Below are 20,122 nucleotides of genomic sequence, written 5' to 3'. Positions count from 1 at the left end.
CCTGAAGCTGTTGCATGCAAGTCAGTTGCTGCTGGAACCTCGATGATGGTGAAAGAAGAAAAGAACCAATCAGCGCTGACATTGCGCAACGCAGAAGCACTGAGGAGGAGATCTCGATGCCTTGTCATTTGTCCACCGACTGTGCCAGACACTAGGTAAGGCACCCATCCAAGCAATAGGCAAGGGGCACATCCAGACAACTTACATATAATAAGGAGATGTTTTCAGCAGCACTTGAAATTGTGCAGGTTGGAGGCCTTAAAGCCACCCTGGCTCGTTTAGCATCTGTATAGAGTATGTTTTGCATTCTGCGCTCTAGAGAACGTTTTGTATTCTGGGAAGTGTAATGTTTACACCACACTCTCGTGTGATCTGACATCGGAAACAATCTTTAAGAACTTTGCAGAGCAGAAAACATTGCTTAATAGGAGCTCATCTAAAGCCAGCCAAAGATTTGAGATGAATGCCCCCCAAAATGCTGATTTTGACCATTTTATTCCATCAGGCATTTATTGTCCACAAGCTAGACTTTTGAGCTTTATAAAAGTGATTATAGATTTTTGAAGTTGTATAGGGCAAAGTGTCAGTGGGACAACTGATCTGGTCTACTAGTGTGTTAACAAAACACAGTGTTCATGGATTCAGTCAGCAACCAGTAAAATTACAAATGCAGCTCTGGGCTGCAACTCAAGATCGGTCCAAGGGACTTAGACTTTAGATGCTGAACTGTAAACTGATCACTCCAACCCTCCCACCCCCCATAAAAAACATGCATGCTTGACCATACGTGTAATCGGAAAAAGGGAGAGTGGTGAAAACTGATGCCAGGCACTCAGAGAATGCTTATCCTCTCTGAGGACAAAATGTTTGGGCATAATAAAATCCAACAACCCCACCAGCTGCCATTGGGGGAAGAGCTTGAAGCCCCCCATGCAAATTAAATAGTCGGCTAGTCCTGTGGGTTGGGCTGACAACAATCATATGTGTATAGCCACCAGAACTCATCAGTGGGAAAATGCTGTGCAATGGGGACCCTTGTGCCTTCACAACTGGTAACCTATATTGCCATCACAGGTAGCATGCAGGATGTACAGAGCATGCTCTGGAGCAGAGCCCCTTCTACAATGGGCAGACGCCAGCTGGTTTTCACAGTAGTGATCAGGGCTAGCTCTGGTCTGCAGCCATTTAACCATGTAAATGCCGCTGTCAATCACTGACCCCAGCATTCCAGTGGCCTACCTACTGTTGAGCTTGCGCACTGGCTTCCATCAGTCCACTGCGATGCAATTGTCACCTGGAACGTCATCTGGGGAGGGTGCGGCTGCCATCATGGCTGCCATTTTGCGCCCTTCTATGAAACGCAGCATCAGACAGGCTTCATAGGAAAGTGGCAGTTATACTAGATGTTGAAATACTGCTGAAAATAGGATGCACGATCAATTGATTGCAAGTTCAAGTCCTCTATGGGGGCTAAGAAAACCCCAATTTATAATTATAGGTCTGTAAAAGTCAAATATATCAAAGTATAACGTTGTTTAAAACATCTATCAAACATAAAAGAAAAGGCAAAAAAATTGGCTTTTCCCCCCCCCTTCAGTCGCTGATCCTCCCCCACCCCCCAAAAAAGAAAAAACAAAAAACAAAAATAGTATCAATAAAACAATTGTTTTATTACATGCAACAGTGCAGCATGCAAATAATTCCTCACACAGCTCCATCAATGAAAAAAAAAAACTGATGGTGACTTTTTTTTTTTTTTTATAAAGTTTAGAATTAAAGAGCCTTATACTTTTGCTATTCCTATAATCATTGTGGAATTATGGGCCCGCTCATCATTTTAATTTGGAATTTTTTCTTTCCCCCTTATCTTTCAGTACACAAATTAACGAGATCATTCAAAACTACAACTTGTTCTGCAATAAATAAGCCCTCATTTGGCTATGTGGACAGAAAAATCTAAAAAAATGTTGTCCCTTGTAAACAAACGACAAAAATCGCTAGGTTTTGAAAGGGTTGAAGTCATCTATGGAAGAAGTCCCAAAAGATTCCTGACTATCAGCCTCACATTTTTGTCCATGGAGAATATTCATTTCAAGATCAATAAGAATATTACATCATTGTATTACTGCTTGAGAAGTGTTTATTGTTCCTCACCAGGGTGCGACACCATGAAATAATATAATTAACTCTACTGAAAATAAATATTCTGTAATTAAAGGAAAACATATCAAATCACGAAGCAGATGAGCGGCTTACAGCCCTCGGGGGACTAAAGGTTTATTATGGATACAAGCAATTGCTGATATAAAACGTGAGACTGGTACCATCGGCAATGCCGTTGTCAGAACTGTAACAGGAATGCCTCTAATTCTAAATGGAAACATTGCAGATTACCCCTTTACAGACCTGTGCAAACTGCACCCTGATCTTCCGGTGTATAGCACAGATCCAATATATAAATACCAGGCTCATGCACACGGCACAGCCAGTTGCACGGTACCGGTATAATGGCCGAACCCTAGTGTAGAATATCCCACATACCCAAAACAACCATTTTGATCTTCCATATAGAAATAAGCTGTATGTGCCTCTATAAAACAGGTGATGTGCTCACAAGTACAACACTACAAAGTAAAAATAAAAAAAGGTTGTGCTAGATAAGAATACTGTAGATCAGACCAGTGAAAATCGATCCTTTAAGCCTTTGGGGACTTATCCGTAGGATTATTGGAGGTCAGTCACCTATCACAGTCAAGGAACCGCGGCTATAACTCTGGCAGTGCTTGGATGTAGACATTTCTACATAGCGCAACTCCATTCGATGTGTAGCGGTCACTGGCGGCTAAGAACAGTTCCTATTCAAGAGTTCAGGAGCCATATTGTCAATGTTAACATCCTGCCACTTCCAGAGCCAACAGGTGGGTGTCGGACCCCCACTGCTCCAGTATTGTTGACCCATCCTAAAAATAAGCAATATCAAATCGCCTGGAGAACCTCTTTAATCTTTGCTACATTTCTTATCAACTTTCTCACTTTACACTCAGTTTTTAAACTACAGGGTTCCTGTTCTGCAGGAAGAGCTCTGGAAATATGCCCTATCCGTTTAGATTTAGAAAAAAAAAAAAAAAGTTATTTCATACTACAAGGATTTTGTACTAGATAAAACATCTCTACCAACATTGCATTTAGTCACTATTGCCCATCCAAAGCACAGGAAAGCAATAGATAAAATGGGACTTGTCCCTATAAACTTGTTACTTAACATGCTATAGATTACTTCTAGTAACCCTTTCCCTTACTCTGCACACCTCTACGGTCACCACATTTACTATAGGCTCCTACCTGTAGAAGGACTGCTGGCATTGGGCTCAGGGCTGAAGGACCCAGACCGAAAGTTACTAAGAATGCTCTTCTTGTGCGGAGACTCGAGTGCAGTACAAGACGCTCGCTTTCCTTCTCGCTCTCTGTTCTCCCAAGCTATGAGAAGAAGCAGGAAAGTCACTGCCTACCGGACTTCGGACATGCAATAAAATATTTTATCTTGGTTGACTGTCAATGCAATATCTGGCATTTGTATAATTTTACTGATTATAAAACAATGTAAAAAATTTTTTAAAATTCTAACCGTTAAGCCATGTTCACACAATTTTTTTCCACACATTTGAGTGACTGCTTTAAATACTCTTGAAAAACAACTGAAAGCATCTTCATAATCTTCGTAAAAAATGACTATGTTCATACTTTCAGGTTTTCGAGTGCACGGACTGACCGGCGGCTCCCCTGACCAGAGCGTGACAGCATGTATTTCTATGCACCAGTCATGCTCAGGCCAGGAGAGCAAATGGCCAGTCCGAGCATTGAGATGCGATCATTGTCCGTGTTATATAGCCCTCTGACTTCTATGAATCAGATGAGTCTTTTAGAGGTGTTGTGTGCCTCACCACAAATCATACTCCAGTCACAGACTAGTGCAAGACTTGTGGCGTAAGGAATTAGCCGAGTGGGCTTTGCCACGGTAAGTCCCCATTTTGCCCCTGAAACGGAGTACCAAATGTTGCATTGTGCAGTATTTGGCCAGTATTTTACCTCAGTATTTGTAAGACAAAACCAGGAGTGGAACAATTAGAGGAAAAGTATAATAGAAACATATGCACCACTTCTGTATTTATCACCCACTCCTGGTTTTTGCTTACACATACTGAGGTAAAAAACTCAACGTGTGAACGTGGCCCATGAAAGATTATGGACGATTTATGACATCTAAGCAGAAAAATCACAGACATAAAAACTTTACCTTTTGTAGTTGTGGCTTTAACTTTCTCGATCTCTGGGGTAGCAGTAGGGCAGCTTTCTGGTTCAGACGCCTCTTGTACGGTAGCGAGTGGTCCGTCTGTAACCAGCCGACTGGTAGCTGAAAAACCACTAGAAGTCAAATGCTGGAATGGCAGAGAGTTACGTTATGCTCCCAGCCTAGTATAAGGGACTGCTGGCCACAGATATGCATCTCCCCTCATAGGCTTGCAAGTAACCTGTATGCCCCGAGGGAAGGAAATTCTTAAGGAGGGGCTCAGGAGGGCGAGGAGGAAAGCAAACATCTATGTGGGGTGACCAGAGAACAAGCGACATAAGCTGCTGGCGAGATCATTGTAGATATAACAATAAGAAACCGTATGAGGTTCCTTTTTCATTTTAAAATATTTCAGTGCTAATAAAAAAGATCCCAGTCACAAAAAAAGGGAACTTTACAGAACCTCTGATCTTCCTGCACCTATACCATGGCGACAAAGATCATTGTATCTGGAAAGAGAAGTGTCCTCTCGCTTTTATAGAGTTGTCCAGTTTAAACAAACAAAAAAAAAAAAAACCCTATTCTCATATAAAAGTTATCAGTAAACCTAATATGGGGAGTTGTCCTCCATTTAGGATCTTCATCTCTAGATCCTAATGAGAATATCTGAAGAACGTGTCTTGACCTGTATTACACATGAAAGCCATTTATCTGAAGGAGAGCGCAAGGCTTAATTTCTCTGCTGGGGACACTGCAGGGGACTTAAACGGCTCATTCAGACCTCGGATTTTTCTTGTTCGCTAAAAATAGATCACTTTTACGCTGTTTTGGATCCGCTTTTCATTAGTGATTAGTTATGGTCATTTTTAGCATTTTTTTTTTTATGTCCACAAGACGTTTCCATAAGCTTCACCTACCACACAAACATGAAGAAAAAAAAAAAATTAAAAAAAAGGATTATCGAACAGCACGTGGCTTGCATCAGAGTGCAGTCCTTTTTTTTCCCCCATAGACCCATAGGTTTGCATTGGTGAGTTTGATTTAATGCTGTGGCCAAAATTAGACATGTCTCGGTTTTGGTGCACAGAAATCTACGGCACATGAACAGTGCAATAGACTATAAGATGTATGAGCGATATCTATGGAAAACACAGATAGGACACGCACATGAAAAAACCTGAGGTCTCAATGAGGCCTTACAGTGAGATTTTCCTACGCACCATGCCTTAAAATACTATATATTAAAATAATCTGGTATATAAATCTAGGTTCTCACCATTGGGAGATGTGGAAAGGATTGGCACTGGAGACTTGACTCTTCGCACACATAGACCGCCTCCATTCTGAGGGCAGAGCTCAAACATGACTGTCAGGTATTTGTCAGTGGTTTTCACCACTTGGAGGTTACATGTTGGAGGTTGCATCTTTCTGGAGGTCACTGTAATTTCAGACACTGAATAAAAGATTGAAAGAAGTTAGGAGGATGCATCTCATGGACCCATACATTTAACCCCTTCATGACGAAGCCCTTTTTCATTTTTGCGTGTTTTTTTTTTTCGCTCCCCTCCTTCCCTGAGCCATAATTTTTTTATTTTTCCGTCAATATGGCCATGTGAGGGCTTATTTTTTGCGGGACGAGTTGTACTTTTGAATGACACCATTGGTTTTACCATGTCGTGTACTAGAAAATGAAAAAATTCCAAGTGCCGTGAAATTGCAAATAAAAAAAAAAGTGCAATCCCACACTTGTTTTTGGTTTGGCTTTTTTGCTAGGTTCACTAAATGCTAAAGTTGACCTATCATTATGATTCTCCAGGTCATTTCCAGTTCATAGACACCAAACATGTCTAGGTTATTTTTTTATTTATTTTTTATCAAATTCCAAACTGCTAAAAAAAATTAAAAAAAATTGTGCAATTTTAGCATCTTTACTTTTCGTGATCTGGGGTCGGGTGAGGGCTTATTTTTTGTGTGCTGAGCTGATGTTGTTAATGATACAATTTTGGTGCAGATACGTTCTTTTGATCACCTGTCATTGCATTTTAATGCAAGGTCGTGGCGACCTAAAAAAAACGTAATTCTGGGGTTTGGAATTTCTTTCTCGCTACACCGTTTAGCGATCAGGTTAGCTTTTTTTTTTATTCATAGACTGGGAGATTCTGAACTCGGCGATACCAAATACAAGTATGCTTGATTTTTTATTGTTTTACTTTGAATGGGGTGAAAGGGGAGATGTTTGAACTTTCATATTTTTTTTTCCATATTTAGTTTTTTTTAAAACTTTTGCCATGCTTCAATAGCCTCCATGGGATTGGCTCTGCTACATAGGAGCGATGCTCAGATCGCTCCTGTGTAGCTAAATTACAGCATTGCTATGAGCGCCAACCACAGGGTGGCACTCACAGCAATCTGGCATCAACAACCATAGAGGTCTTCAGGAGACCTCTGGTTGTCATGCCAACGCATCGCGGACCCCCGATCACATGACGGGGGTCAGTGATGCGCGCATTTCCGGCCCGATGGCTGTAAGCGCTTGTTAAATGCCGCTGTCAGAGTTTGACAGCAGCATTTAACTAGTTAATAGGTGCGGGCGGATCGCAATTCTGCCTGCGCCTATAGGGGGCACATGTCAGCTGTTCAAAACAGCTGACATGTCCCGGCTTTGATGCGGGCTCACTGATGAAGCCCGCATCACAGCGGGGGTTCTGCCATCGGAAAGACCATTCCGTCCAATGGCAGAAAGGGGTTAACAGCCGTGGGTGGATCGCAATTCCACCCACGACTTTTAGAAGCACATGTCAGGTGTTTAAAACAGCTGACATGTGCCAGAAAAGATGTGGGCTCAGCGTCAGAGCCTACATCAAAGGGTGAGACACGACATGTGCAGTACTAGTACAACGCATGCATTAAAGGGGTTAAAGTCCATTTACACAGGCTATTTTTGGCTTATATATTGAGCAAATATTTTAGTCAACTGGCGCACCTATAAAGGGCCCAATCACAGAGGGCAATACAAAGTGATGGGAACAGAGCGACCGTTAATACAATCGCTCTGTCCCCATACAGCACCCATGTTGTTGACAGCACCGTTTACACAGGGTGCGTGCTGCCAACAAAAATGATTTTTCATGCCAGCATTAACTATCCGGTCTGCTGACGATCAAGGACTGGGCTTTGAATGGCGTGATGGTCGTGTTCCATCACTCCGCTCACTGCCCAAGTAACTGATGAAGATAGCCCAATTCAGCACTAGAGTATTGGTCAATCCCAACCCCATGGACAAAGAATGAGCTGCGGCCTGCATGCTTGATCATCACTCCACTGAAATGGAGGGAACTCTACAGCACTGTTCTTATCTGTGAGGGTCCCAACAGTTGGGCAGCCAGCAATCCTTAATTTATCATGTAACCTGTGAATAGGAGATAGGTTGGGTAAGCCATCCCTTTTAAAGAGTTGTATGGGATTACACAAACTTGATTGCTTTTTTTCCTCCAGTTTGAGCTGCAATATCAGCCCAAGGACAAGGGGAAGTCGTTTCGGAAACAAACAAAAAAACGGAAAAAAAAAAGAAAAGAAGGTGGAGCAGTTAGGGTTACTATTTCCTAAACCATTGATGCAGGTTGAGGTCCAATACCTTCTCTTCTAGTGTCCTCTGCAGTCTTCACTACTTTACTCTCCCAGTTTTTATCCAGTTTCATGTGCAGCTCTCCAGGCAAAACCATTCTTTTTGATTTCTCTATAGATGCACAAAACACGTCTAGAAGGGGGGAAAAAAATCATATACACATTAAAAAGGCAAGAGCTTCTAAAAATAATCTGGTCAGGAATTCCAGTGCACGTCACAGTTATTTACCAGATATTTGTAAATCTTGCGATATCGGTCACAGTGCTCCAATATGTATAGGAGAGAAACACTGAGAGCATTTACAATCATTACGCCGTGTAAGTATATCCAGCAATTAGATAATGAATGAGAATTTCCTGTTTGACATTGATGGATCTTCTATATATTTGTCATCATAACATCCCCACGTGAACACAAACATCAGCCTGAAGCTTGTAATTAAAACTGCATGGGGAAGGGGTGGCAATAAATGATCTTCTGAAAACCCTCATAATAATGTATACAAACAAACATAAGAAAATGGGCACCAATCAATTTACCATTTCATTAACTCCTTAGAGACAGACAATTTGGTACTTAATGACCAAGCCAATTTTTACAATTCTGACCACTGTCACTATGAAGTCATAGCTCTGGAACGCTTCAATGTATCCCATTGATTCGGAGATTCTTTTTTTGTGACTTATTGTATTTCGTGTTAGTGGTAAAAAATTTATGTGATATAACTTGCTTTTATTTATGAAAAAAAATGGAAGTTTGGCAAATAAAGGGAACACAATTTTTTGCAATTTTCAAACTTAATTTTTGTACCCTTAAATCAGAGAGTGGTGTCACACAAAATAGTTAATAAATCACATTTCCCACATGCCAACTTTACATCAGCACAAGCAGACCCCGGTCCAGAAAAATTCCCAGACGAGTCATGGAAGTGGAAGAGGCCATCATCTCCCATTGCTTGGGCTGCTTTTATGGAGGAGTGGAGGAAGGCCCGAGCCAAACCCTGATCAGGTGACAGGGCAGGTGGTCTCTTAGTCAGAGTTGGAGGAAGCTGCTGAAAATTGTTGAATTGTGGCTTCTCTGTTGGGGCAGTGCCCTTTCCCGAATAAGGAATTGTTCAGGACTTTTTAGAGAGTTTTCATATAAGGGACTGTTCCTTTTCACTTACGGGCCAGAAGCTGCCGAAGTTCAAGTGGATAATTGTTTTGAGTGACTGTTACATATTGTTTTTGTTGCACCCTTTTCTGCTGGAATAGTGGAAGCTGGCGATCTTTTGAGTTATTACAATCTTTTTCAAGCAGGATTGTACCGCTCTGGACTGTGTCGCAACTGGAGGCTATGAACGTGTTACTGTGGCATCCCAAGAGTTCAGGTACCACAGTAGTGCTGCCTTCCTCTCGGGAGGGTCGTGCTATGCCTGGAGACAAGAGAGATCCCTTTGGCAGGTAATCTCACACACACACACACACACACACCCCTTCTGAATCCAGGCCAGGAGGGGGAGCTCAAAACCTGGTTTTAGGGCTGCTTCCCTGAATAAAGATCCTGGTCTGGAGGAGTCGTCAGATAGTTGGTCCAGAGAGACCAGAGAGTTCAGTTCAGTCTGGAGCAGACAGGAAAGGAGCAGAGGAGAGATTGAGGGCTCAAGGAGGTGACGATTAGGCCCCTAAGAGCCAGAGCGCAGAAACCGGGCACAGGGAGCCCGAGGCTGTGGATAGCTGTAAGGTCCACAGCAGAGCTGGAGGGCATAGGACTATAAGTATACTGCCCATCCGGTACCTGAGGCAAAGCAGAAGATAGAGACCCCCAAGAGTACAGCTCAAGCTGCCTGCCGTGCAGGTTCTGTCCCAGGACAAGAGAGAGAACGGAATACTTTGCCAGCAAACCACAGAAAGCAAGGTACCAGAAACCCAGTGCATAGAGGAAGGCTTCCAACCTGACCTGCCAAGGGGACTTCTTGTTTCCGGGCTGTCTGGACTCTTTCTGTACCTGTTGCTGATGCCCTGGACTGGGGCCTGCTACCAACAATAAACCAGGTAAAGACTGCAACCCTGAGTCATGTGTTATTTACTGGCAACACATCATCCCTGCCATATACCTGGGGAGCCCTGGGGAACCCGCTTCACCTGTGGGAAGCATCACCATCCAGTCGCCATACCATCACCACAGAGGACCCCTTTAAGCGGCATCGGTCCCTACTGACCAAGAACCACAGGTGGCGTCACGAGAATAGACTTTCACAATACCCCTTTAAAGACCGTTCGTCTTTAATTGAGTCCCAGGGCCGCGGACCGGGTCACAGCCACCGTTACATGCCCTTTAAGGGCAACCGGACCCGGTACAGAGTACCCCACTGCCTTGGTGGGCGACTCATTAGCATAAGGGACTGTTGATATAAATGGACTTGGACACTGTTATGGGGTCATTACCGAGAAGGGCTGGATTTAAAAAGACGACAGGACCAACCTACAGTCTGTTGTGTGATAGAGCAGAGACAATGCATTATAAGACTAACGTTTCTTTTAAAGGTACAACATGGTCAGAGATGACCATGATCAAAGTGTGTGGGAATGTAACGGTGGTATGAGCTCACGGATTGCTTCTAGACCCCCAAGAGTTAAATGTGTTTTATGTACTTTCATGTGGTACAAGTAAAATACCCCCTGGGGCTGCAGTTGGCTGGGACACTGTTAACTGAAGTGGCCAGCCCAGGTTAGAGGGGGAACTGAGTGTTAGAAACAGAGGCAACAAGTGACAGTTAGTTAATGCGAGGGCAGGAGTGCATATGCAGCAGAAATAGTGGGCTGCTAGGGATAATAGGAGCCTAATACATTCGGGGCAGCAGACTGCCTTAAATACCCTTCATGTGCTTCCGTCTAAGGGCCAAGGGCAACCTCAAGGTGGACGTCGGGGGGCCAGGGGCACACTCAGCTTGCTAAGTTACAGGAAAGGATGGACTCAGACTACAAGGGGTGGAAGGTATTGCAATCCAGAAATGCTCCTACATGAGAGGATGATCCCCAAGGGCTAGGAAAGCCAGAGAGGAGGATATGCCACCTATCCTGAGAACCAGGGCTAAAGTTGTATCCGGTACCTGAGGGAAAGATGACAACCCGTTGGGCCTTATCTAAACCGGCTTATTAAAAAAACGGTACAGGTTGCCATTCTCTAAGGGAAATTTTTTTTATTTATTTTTTATTAACCACGTGTCTCCTGGATTGTTTGCTGCCCTGGTTCCAGAAGAGGGATTCCTGGGCTCAGAAGAGGCCTGCAGGCCAGAAGTAAGTGGGAAGCCCCACATACTCAGCAGCATACCAGGACTGAGACACACCTTGACAGTAGGATCCCAGAGCCTTATTCCACATCCATGGATCCACATGTGACATGCATAAGGTCCGAATATCTTGTTACAAGTATGATTATGGAATATGTACATGTGTTTTTATTCTAATGTTGTACATCCACCCTTATATACTACATTATATATAGGGTTAATTTGCTTTAAAAACAGTGCCGCTACAGGGGACAAGTAAACCTTTTTATCATTGCAGTTTTACGATTACTGCTTACATCACCGCTGCTGCCAATCACGGAGCTCAGCAGCTGTGCAAATGTAGACAGAATGAACTGCTGAACGACATGATCGATTGCAATGGTAAAATGTATGGTAGTCGGGATTTCACGACTGCTCACAACTGAAAGGCAGTGAACTGTGGAGGGCAAGTACAATCAGATTTCATTATTTTATTTTAACCCAGCACAGTCCATTGAAAGACAGAAATCTATGACTGGAAAACTCATCTAAAAACTCATTTAAAAGTGGTTGCCTAGTAGTGGGTTTTCAACAAATATTTTTGCTGTGCATTGGATTGTGCTGCATGAAAATAGGTTAAGCAGTTACTCCACTTCCCCTAGCTTGTCATCGGTACGACTAATTATGCAGCCTATTGGTTGTGCCATTCACAACAGTCAGTTTCTCAGGTGGCCTCTTGGGAAAACCAATTGCCCACACCTGCCTTCAAGCCATTCCTGGAAGACTTTACATTATTACAGTGTATAACATTGTGAGACGCACAAATTCACAGTAAGGCTTGGCTGCTATTGAAGCTGGTCCATTCCAAAATCCACATGAAAAACCACTTCAATCACTCTTTGAATACTTCTGTTCATGTCAATGGAATATAGGCTTTGCTGTTAATATGGAGAGTTTTTGTCTTATTATTCACCACCCTACCTCACCCCATCGAGTACAGAAAACCTCATGACACGTCACTTCTGAGGTGGACTCCTCATGGAATCTGCTCCAAACTTGACAAACTTTAAGCTTTTTTTGGGTTATTTTCTCACTTTTTTTCTCAGTACATTTAAAAAACAATAAAACAGCATTTTGGAGGCAAAAAACGCAAAGAAAAAGAATTACGGTACATGCCAAGGTGTTTTTGATGACTTTTACAACAGAAGTCAAAGGGGAGGCTAAGAGCCTTTGTACTGCGAAAATTCTTTAGATGTTGCCAGGTCCCTACTACTTTTAACCACTTGCCAGTTTTTTGGAAAACCTGAAGCCAAAAAAAAAACAAAAAAAAAAAAACACCACGATTAAAAAGTTGTTATTTAATACAGATTAATAGGAAGAGTTTTCTTTAAGTGTCAGCCCCCTCTTTTTGGGGCTGACCAGCACCGAAAGACTCCTTAGAAAACTCCACGTGCGTGTAGCCTAATCTTTTTAGAATAGTTTTTGTATGCATAACATTCCTATTAAAAAAAGAAAGAAAATCAGCCAGAGTTCATTTGCATAGCATTGCTGTGGAATGCCATAAAAATTGTTGAAAACTAGTAAAAAAAAAAAAAAAAAAAAATTATGTATATAGAATTATGACTTCCTAGGACATGATCTTTATTGTTAAAGTGAAAACCATGAAAGTAAAAGTATTTTAAAAGGAAAACACATTCCAGGACGTGAGGGGCCTAGCATGCCACTAACAAAGTATGTGCCAATGATCGGGTATCACACTCACCCCCCTTTATTCCCTTTTTCCTCTAATTTCTTTTTTACAGTAATTGCGTTGGCTGTTCAAGATCAAGTCCGAAATTTTCTATCTTTATTAATTCACGATTAACTCCGTGCAGACTGTCCAATCAATGCAATTTCACTTCAGATGCCCAGGCTTTTTACATTCCCCTTACACTTTTTTCTGCCATTTTATAGAGATGTTTTTGTTCTCACTTTGTACATGATGGAATGTTTCAATCTTCAAAAGAATTTCAGATTTGTGCACTGATTTTAAAGGAAGTCATAACTTGTTTTTCCCCTCTCACAGTAGACTTTAAAAAAGGAAAATAAAAAAAATAAATAAAATTTTTTTCCTGTTATTCCTTATCAGTGGACAGGATTTCACACCAAGATCTGAATCAGAAACAAGGAAGACAAAAGAAAAACAGAACAAATCATTTTTCTTTAGAGCATTTTCCACCAAGTCACCAGTAAATGTTAAAGGGACTGTCTAATCTCCTACATATTTATGGCATATTCATACTTCTAGGTGACCAGACGGCAGCCTCCATATTTCCATAACTGCGTTAGAGGTCATGAGGCAGTGAGGGGCAATCATAAGAAAGTTGTTGTGTCCTCCAGGATGCCCATAGAGGCATACCAAACCCGCTAGACAGCATTGTAATTACAGCCACAGCAGTGGTTACAATGCAAAATAAAGGAGAGTGTGGACTTGGTCAAGCTATTTGACCAAATCAGATTTAAGAAAACCTGACATGGTTTGGATGGTAGCGGGGCGGATCTCTCCCTTCACTCCGGGTCTTCAGAGTGGCCCATGCCCACGGTTCCCATTTAAATTTTAAGTTAAGGTTTGGGTGTAAGTGTTTGGTTTGCAAACATCAGAACAGGAGACTATGTATGTCAGGTCTTTGTGAGACTGAACACAGGCCGGAGAAAGCAAAGCCACTGATGCACCCACGGCAACATATTTGATACGGACTGTTAGGGAGGATCCTGCTGCAAACCGAAGGATTAGGGTATGTGCACATGTCAGGATTTCTTCCGGATTTTTTGCGTTTTTTTGCTATAAAAACGCTTAAAATCCACATACATATGCATCCTATCATTTAGAATGCATTCCGCAATTTGTGCATATGTTGCTTTTTTTCCCGCAAACAAAGCGCATCGCGGAAAAAAACGCAGCATGTTCATTATTTTGCGGATATTTTGCAGATTTCCCACTATATTATTGCATCCCAGAACCTCCGGAAAAATCCGCACAAAAACGAGCAAAAAAAAAAAACCCACGCGTGAAATACGCAAAAAATCCGCATGCGGTTTTCTTGCAGAAAATGTCCGCTTTGCTTCAGGAAATTTCTGCAAGAAATCCGGACGTGTGCACATAGCTTAGTTGTACTAACCTGAGTCACTGGCTCATTACCACGCTGTCATGAAAGCCGCTGCATTACAATGTGAATGAATTGAGCTGCACATATAAATTGCTACGGCTCTCCTCACTTTTTTTCACTTGGATCCAATGATGGCTGCCACGTTATCAGATAATATGGGGTACCTCTTATGGATACGTAAGAAATGTTAATGATTTGAATAACCATTTGTCACCATCGCCACTCGCTCACGACACACATGTCTCAGATGTGACCATCAAGGGGGAATCTGCTTCCCACTCACATATCGCAACAGTCCAACTATGAGCTAAGGGAATCACAGACTGTCTCCCACATCCACAGCATACTCTACGCTGCTACCACTTGCTGTTTTACCAGTCCAGTGAGATGCACTGGGAAACCCTGGTATACATGACACCCAACTTTTATAAGCTCCTGAATGGTTCACCACTTGCGATCTGGCTGCAAGGATACACAAGCAAGGTATTTTCTGTCCTCGAGATCATCAGTACATTAGCGCAACGAGGAACAAACTTTTTAAATTTTTTATTTAACATACAAAAAAGTACAGTGGTTAAAAAAGCTTAAAAAAAATAAGAGTTACAAGAGGTGAAACAAAGACATGCATAATGGCAAAAATAGCATAAAATAAAAAAGGGATGAGATACAGTTATTGCTCACGAACCGATCTATTAGAGCTTCTGGCAGAGGTGAATTCCCAGGACATATGAACAGATATGTACAGAGGAGCAATACTTGCATCTCCTGGGGTCTGACAAGGATATTCCTTGGATGACATGTTATAAAGAGGCTCTCCAGACCCCTCACTGATCCCTCTGCTGATGGCAAGTGGATTAGAAGCGAATCTTGTCAGCCATCCTCCAGTTTTAGCCTTCATTTCTGCTCTGGGTCATTTTTTCCCCTGAAACCTACTAGAAAAACAATATAAAACCCAATATAAAAAAACCCCACAACAAATGCCTTATTTTACTGCAGAGAATTTGCTCATTTTATTTTGATCTTAGGTTTTGTCTGTTTAGTGGCCACTGTGAACATGCGCCTAGACGTTGCATGCTACCACCTTATATCCCAGTTCACATCTTTAGGTTTTAGAGAAACAAGATGACCATCCTCTTCCTAAACATCCTTCAAGTATTCTATACATATCATACATCAATATGATATATCCATAAAATCAGGGAGATAGTGTTCCTGGGGGCTGCAATCTACCAAAACTTGCCATTTCACCCAGAGATGTGAATAGATTATGCATGTATCCATGAATTCTGAGAAACTAGAATTAGGCTATGTGCACACGTAAGAAAAGAAGTGCAGAATTTTCTGCACAAAATCCGCAGCTCCTGGCAGAATCCGTAGCCGCGGTTTTTATGCGGATTTTGTGCGGTTTTTATGTGGAATTGCTGCAGATTTTGTGCGGGTTTCTGCGGTTTTTGCCACTGTGGATTTTTAACATTGAAGGGTGCAGAACTGCTGCAGATCCGCACAAAAGAAGTGGCATGCACTTCTTTGAAATCCGCAGCAATTCCGCACTGATTTTTCCGCACAGCTATTTTTTTTCCCCCCATTTAATAACATTGTACTGTACATCAGTGCGGATCTGCAGCGTTTCTGCGCAGCAAATCCGCATCGTGTGCACATAGCCTTATAATTAAAATGTGCAGTACAGATGGGGAAGCTACACAAGGTGAAAGCATGGACACCCATGCATTAAACACCTGCGTGCTAGTGGAGGCATACAAGGACATCTGCTGGCCCACATGGTTGTCCAACATTGACACCTACCTGTTATTTACTCTGTGTACTCACTCCATGTCTGCTCTTCATCACCTAACCAGCTTCAATTACCCGTCTACAGAAAGGGGTGCAGGCAGTGAACCAATGCCCCAGCTTTTGGTTTGTAGCACTCATAACTACACTTATGACATATAATTAGACCTGTCATAACTTCCAACATGTCTGCTTTAGTAACCACTTGTATTTTCCATGAAATAAGAATTACTGTTTTTGTAATTCTACAAATATTTATGGTTAAATATCCAAGTAGGTGTTAGATTTCCCCCCTTGTCAATGGGGTGTGTCTACATGACATGGGCAGCACTGATTGGATAATGATAGAGTGAGGAACCCTCCTCCAACTTGTAACCCGCAGATATCAATTTAATCAATTTCTAGTATAAGTTACTGGAAAAAAAATAGCAGGAATAAGCTACAGAAATGATTCCACAAAATTAAAAAAAATGCAAACATGTAATAAAGATATGGTAGGATTAGTGACATACCCTCTAAGTTGGAGGTACACGGGGGATGCATCAGATTCGGATTTCTTTTCATGGCAGTCCTTGACAGGGGATCTAAAACCATGACCTATAGACATTAAACTCGCCAGAAATGTAGGTTTTCTGGGAGACAAATATTTACGGAATATCCTAACTTGCATAACCCTACCAGACCAACAGAATAAGATGCCGTGGACTCATTGTCTATCCTGGCACATTGACTCTTCTGTATACGCTGTGCCTGGCATAGCAGTTCAGCCTCCGTGTGCCCACATGGACAGACTGACCAGTAAAGGGTCCAGGGAATGTCCACTCATCACATCATGATATTGTAATTTTCTGCCCTATCAATAAAAATCTTATGTTTCTATAAGCAGATTAACCCCTTGTATGGTGTGGCACATCACTTTTGTTATCTGAGGTTTATTTATGTGCAATTTAGAGGCTGCAATAAAACAAAGGAAAGAAAACATCTACCAACACATCCTAATAAATAGCCAAGCTAGGAGGGCGATATGCACCATGCAGGTTGGTTTGCTTGGCTCCATTTAAACCCCAAAAATTCAGGATTGTGCAAGTGCCGGCAGATTGCAAGTTTTCTAGACGTTTTGAGTTTTAATCTTGAGAATTTCTTTGACCATTTTTTTTTTTTTTTGCGAAATCGAGGTCAATCTTAATCAAAGACTCCAAATCTCAATCATGGTAAATGACAGGTTACTATTGGGTTCCTAAATGATTTTAAGGAACAGAAAACCCCTTAATTACAGACCAGAGTTACGCAAGTGGGGGAAGACTCTTGTCAAACAGGTTTTTTGTCTTTGTTCCTTGTATCATATAAATCTTCCCCAGTCCTTAATACATACAGTAGCATGTAAATGTTTGGGCACCCCTGGTCAAAATGACTGTTTTTGTCAAGCAAGTTAAATATGAAATGATCTTGAAAAGGCCTAAAGTTAAAGATGATATATTTCCCTTGTATTTTAGGAAAATATATATACACACCGTATATTTTTTTTTCATCTTTTATATTTTAAAAGTTACAAAAAGGAAAATGGGCTGATCCAAAGGTTTGGGCACCCTGCATGGTTAGTACCTAGTAGCACCCCCTTTTGCAAGTATTGCAGCTTGTAAATGCTTTTTAGGCCGGCTTCACACTTGCGAGTTTTACGGACGTAAGAGCGCAGAAACTACGTCCGTAAAACTCGCAAAAAATACGGCACAATTATTCTCTATGCCCCTGCTCCTATCTGCCGTATTTTACTGATCAGTATTATACGGCTTTCTACGGCCGTACAAAATCGCAGCATGCTGCGTTTGTCACCGTACTGCGCAAGAAATATGCCAATGAAAGTCTATGGAAGCGTGAAAAATACGGATTTCACACGGACAAGCAGTGTGGCTTGCGAGAAATACGCAGCGCTGTTAGAGAGAAAAGCCGGTAATTCAGTGCGGTGTACAGTAAAATCACACTGACAGCTTACAGTCCAATAGGTAGAATAAATGTGTACACATAGAATAGGTATATATATATATATATATATGTCACTGAGACACATATATGTATATATATTAATATTTATTCCAGCGCTATACAGCTTGAAAGCCGGTAATTCAATTACCGGCTTTTTCTTTCTCCTTCCTAAAACCCGACATGATTTGAGACATGGTTTACATACAGTAAACCATGTCTTCTCTCCATTTTTTTTGCAGATTCCACACTACTAATGTCAGTAGTGTGTATCTGCAAAATTTGGCCGTTCTAGCTCTTAAAATAAAGGGTTAAATGGCGGAAAAAATTGGCGTGGGCTCCCGCGCAATTTTCTCCGCCAGAGTAGTAAAGCCAGTGACTGAGGGCAGATATTAATAGCCTGGAGAGGGTCCATGGTTATTGGCCCCCCCCTGGCTAAAAACATCTGCCCCCAGCCACCCCAGAAAAGGCACATCTGGAAGATGCGCCTATTCTGGCACTTGGCCACTCTCTTCCCATTCCCGTGTAGCGGTGGGATATGGGGTAATGAAGGGTTAATGCCACCTTGCTATTGTAAGGTGACATTAAGCCTAATTAATAATGGAGAGGCGTCAATTATGACACCTATCCATTATTAATCCAATTGAATGAAAGGGTTAAATAAAACACAAACACATTATTTAAAATTATTTTAATGAAATAAAAACAATGGTTGTTGGAGTATTTTATTCTACGCCCAATCCAATCACTGAAGACCCTCGTTCTGTGAAAGAAAAAACATAATAAACCAACAATATACTTACCTTCCGCAGATCTGTAACGTCCAACGATGTAAATCCTTCTGAAGGGGTTAAAACATTTTGCAGCAAGGAGCTTTGCTAATGCAATGCTACTCCTCGCTGCAAAACCCCGGGGAATGAGTCTAAATATAGATCAATGAGCTATATTTAGCTTCATTTGCGGTGAGGCGCCCTCTGCTGGCTGTTTATAGATCATGGGAACTTGCCTAGAAAGCCTGGGAGCTTTCTAGGAAATTTCCCACGATCTATGAACATCCAGCAGAGGGCGCCTCACCGCAAATGAAGCTAAATATAGCTCATTGATCTATATTTAGACTCATTCCCCGGGGTTTTGCAGCGAGGAGTAGCATTGCATTAGCAAAGCTCCTTGCTGCAAAATGTTTTAACCCCTTCAGAAGGATTTACATCGTTGGACGTTACAGATCTGCGGAAGGTAAGTATATTGTTGGTTTATTATGTTTTTTCTTTCACAGAACGAGGGTCTTCAGTGATTGGATTGGGCGTAGAATAAAATACTCCAACAACCATTGTTTTTATTTCATTAAAATAATTTTAAATAATGTGTTTGTGTTTTATTTAACCCTTTCATTCAATTGGATTAATAATGGATAGGTGTCATAATTGACGCCTCTCCATTATTAATTAGGCTTAATGTCACCTTACAATAGCAAGGTGGCATTAACCCTTCATTACCCCATATCCCACCGCTACACGGGAATGGGAAGAGAGTGGCCAAGTGCCAGAATAGGCGCATCTTCCAGATGTGCCTTTTCTGGGGTGGCTGGGGGCAGATGTTTTTAGCCAGGGGGGGGGCCAATAACCATGGACCCTCTCCAGGCTATTAATATCTGCCCTCAGTCACTGGCTTTACTACTCTGGCGGAGAAAATTGCGCGGGAGCCCACGCCAATTTTTTCCGCCATTTAACCCTTTATTTTAAGAGCTAGAACGGCCAAATTTTGCAGATACACACTACTGACATTAGTAGTGTGGAATCTGCAAAAAAAATGGAGAGAAGACATGGTTTACTGTATGTAAACCATGTCTCAAATCATGTTGGGTTTTAAGAAGGAGAAAGAAAAAGCCGGTAATTGAATTACCGGCTTTCAAGCTGTATAGCGCTGGAATAAATATTAATATATATACATATATGTGTCTAATGACATATATATATATATATATATATATATATATATATATATATATATATATATATATATATATATATACAGTATATATATATATATAT

The 20,122-nt window shown here is 41.6% G+C and overlaps 1 protein-coding gene across 1 annotated transcript in view; it reads right to left on the bottom strand.

The window, feature by feature from the left end:
• Nucleotides 1–20,122, bottom strand: part of LOC138664568 (myosin light chain kinase, smooth muscle-like) — a 63,453-nt gene that overhangs the window by 36,208 nt on the left and 7,123 nt on the right. Inside the window, exons 2-5 of the mRNA XM_069751373.1 lie at nucleotides 7,923–8,045; nucleotides 5,565–5,741; nucleotides 4,295–4,411; nucleotides 3,343–3,477 (exon numbers count right to left, since the gene is read on the bottom strand). Coding sequence (XP_069607474.1) covers nucleotides 3,343–3,477; nucleotides 4,295–4,411; nucleotides 5,565–5,741; nucleotides 7,923–8,045 — 552 coding nt within the window. The remainder of the gene's footprint in view (nucleotides 1–3,342; nucleotides 3,478–4,294; nucleotides 4,412–5,564; nucleotides 5,742–7,922; nucleotides 8,046–20,122) is intronic.

Source organism: Ranitomeya imitator, chromosome 2 (assembly GCF_032444005.1).
Source record: "Ranitomeya imitator isolate aRanImi1 chromosome 2, aRanImi1.pri, whole genome shotgun sequence".
In the NCBI taxonomy this organism is placed as follows: domain Eukaryota; kingdom Metazoa; phylum Chordata; class Amphibia; order Anura; family Dendrobatidae; genus Ranitomeya; species Ranitomeya imitator.
Note: the sequence above shows the minus strand (reverse complement) of the source record. Positions and strands in the feature narration are given on the sequence as shown.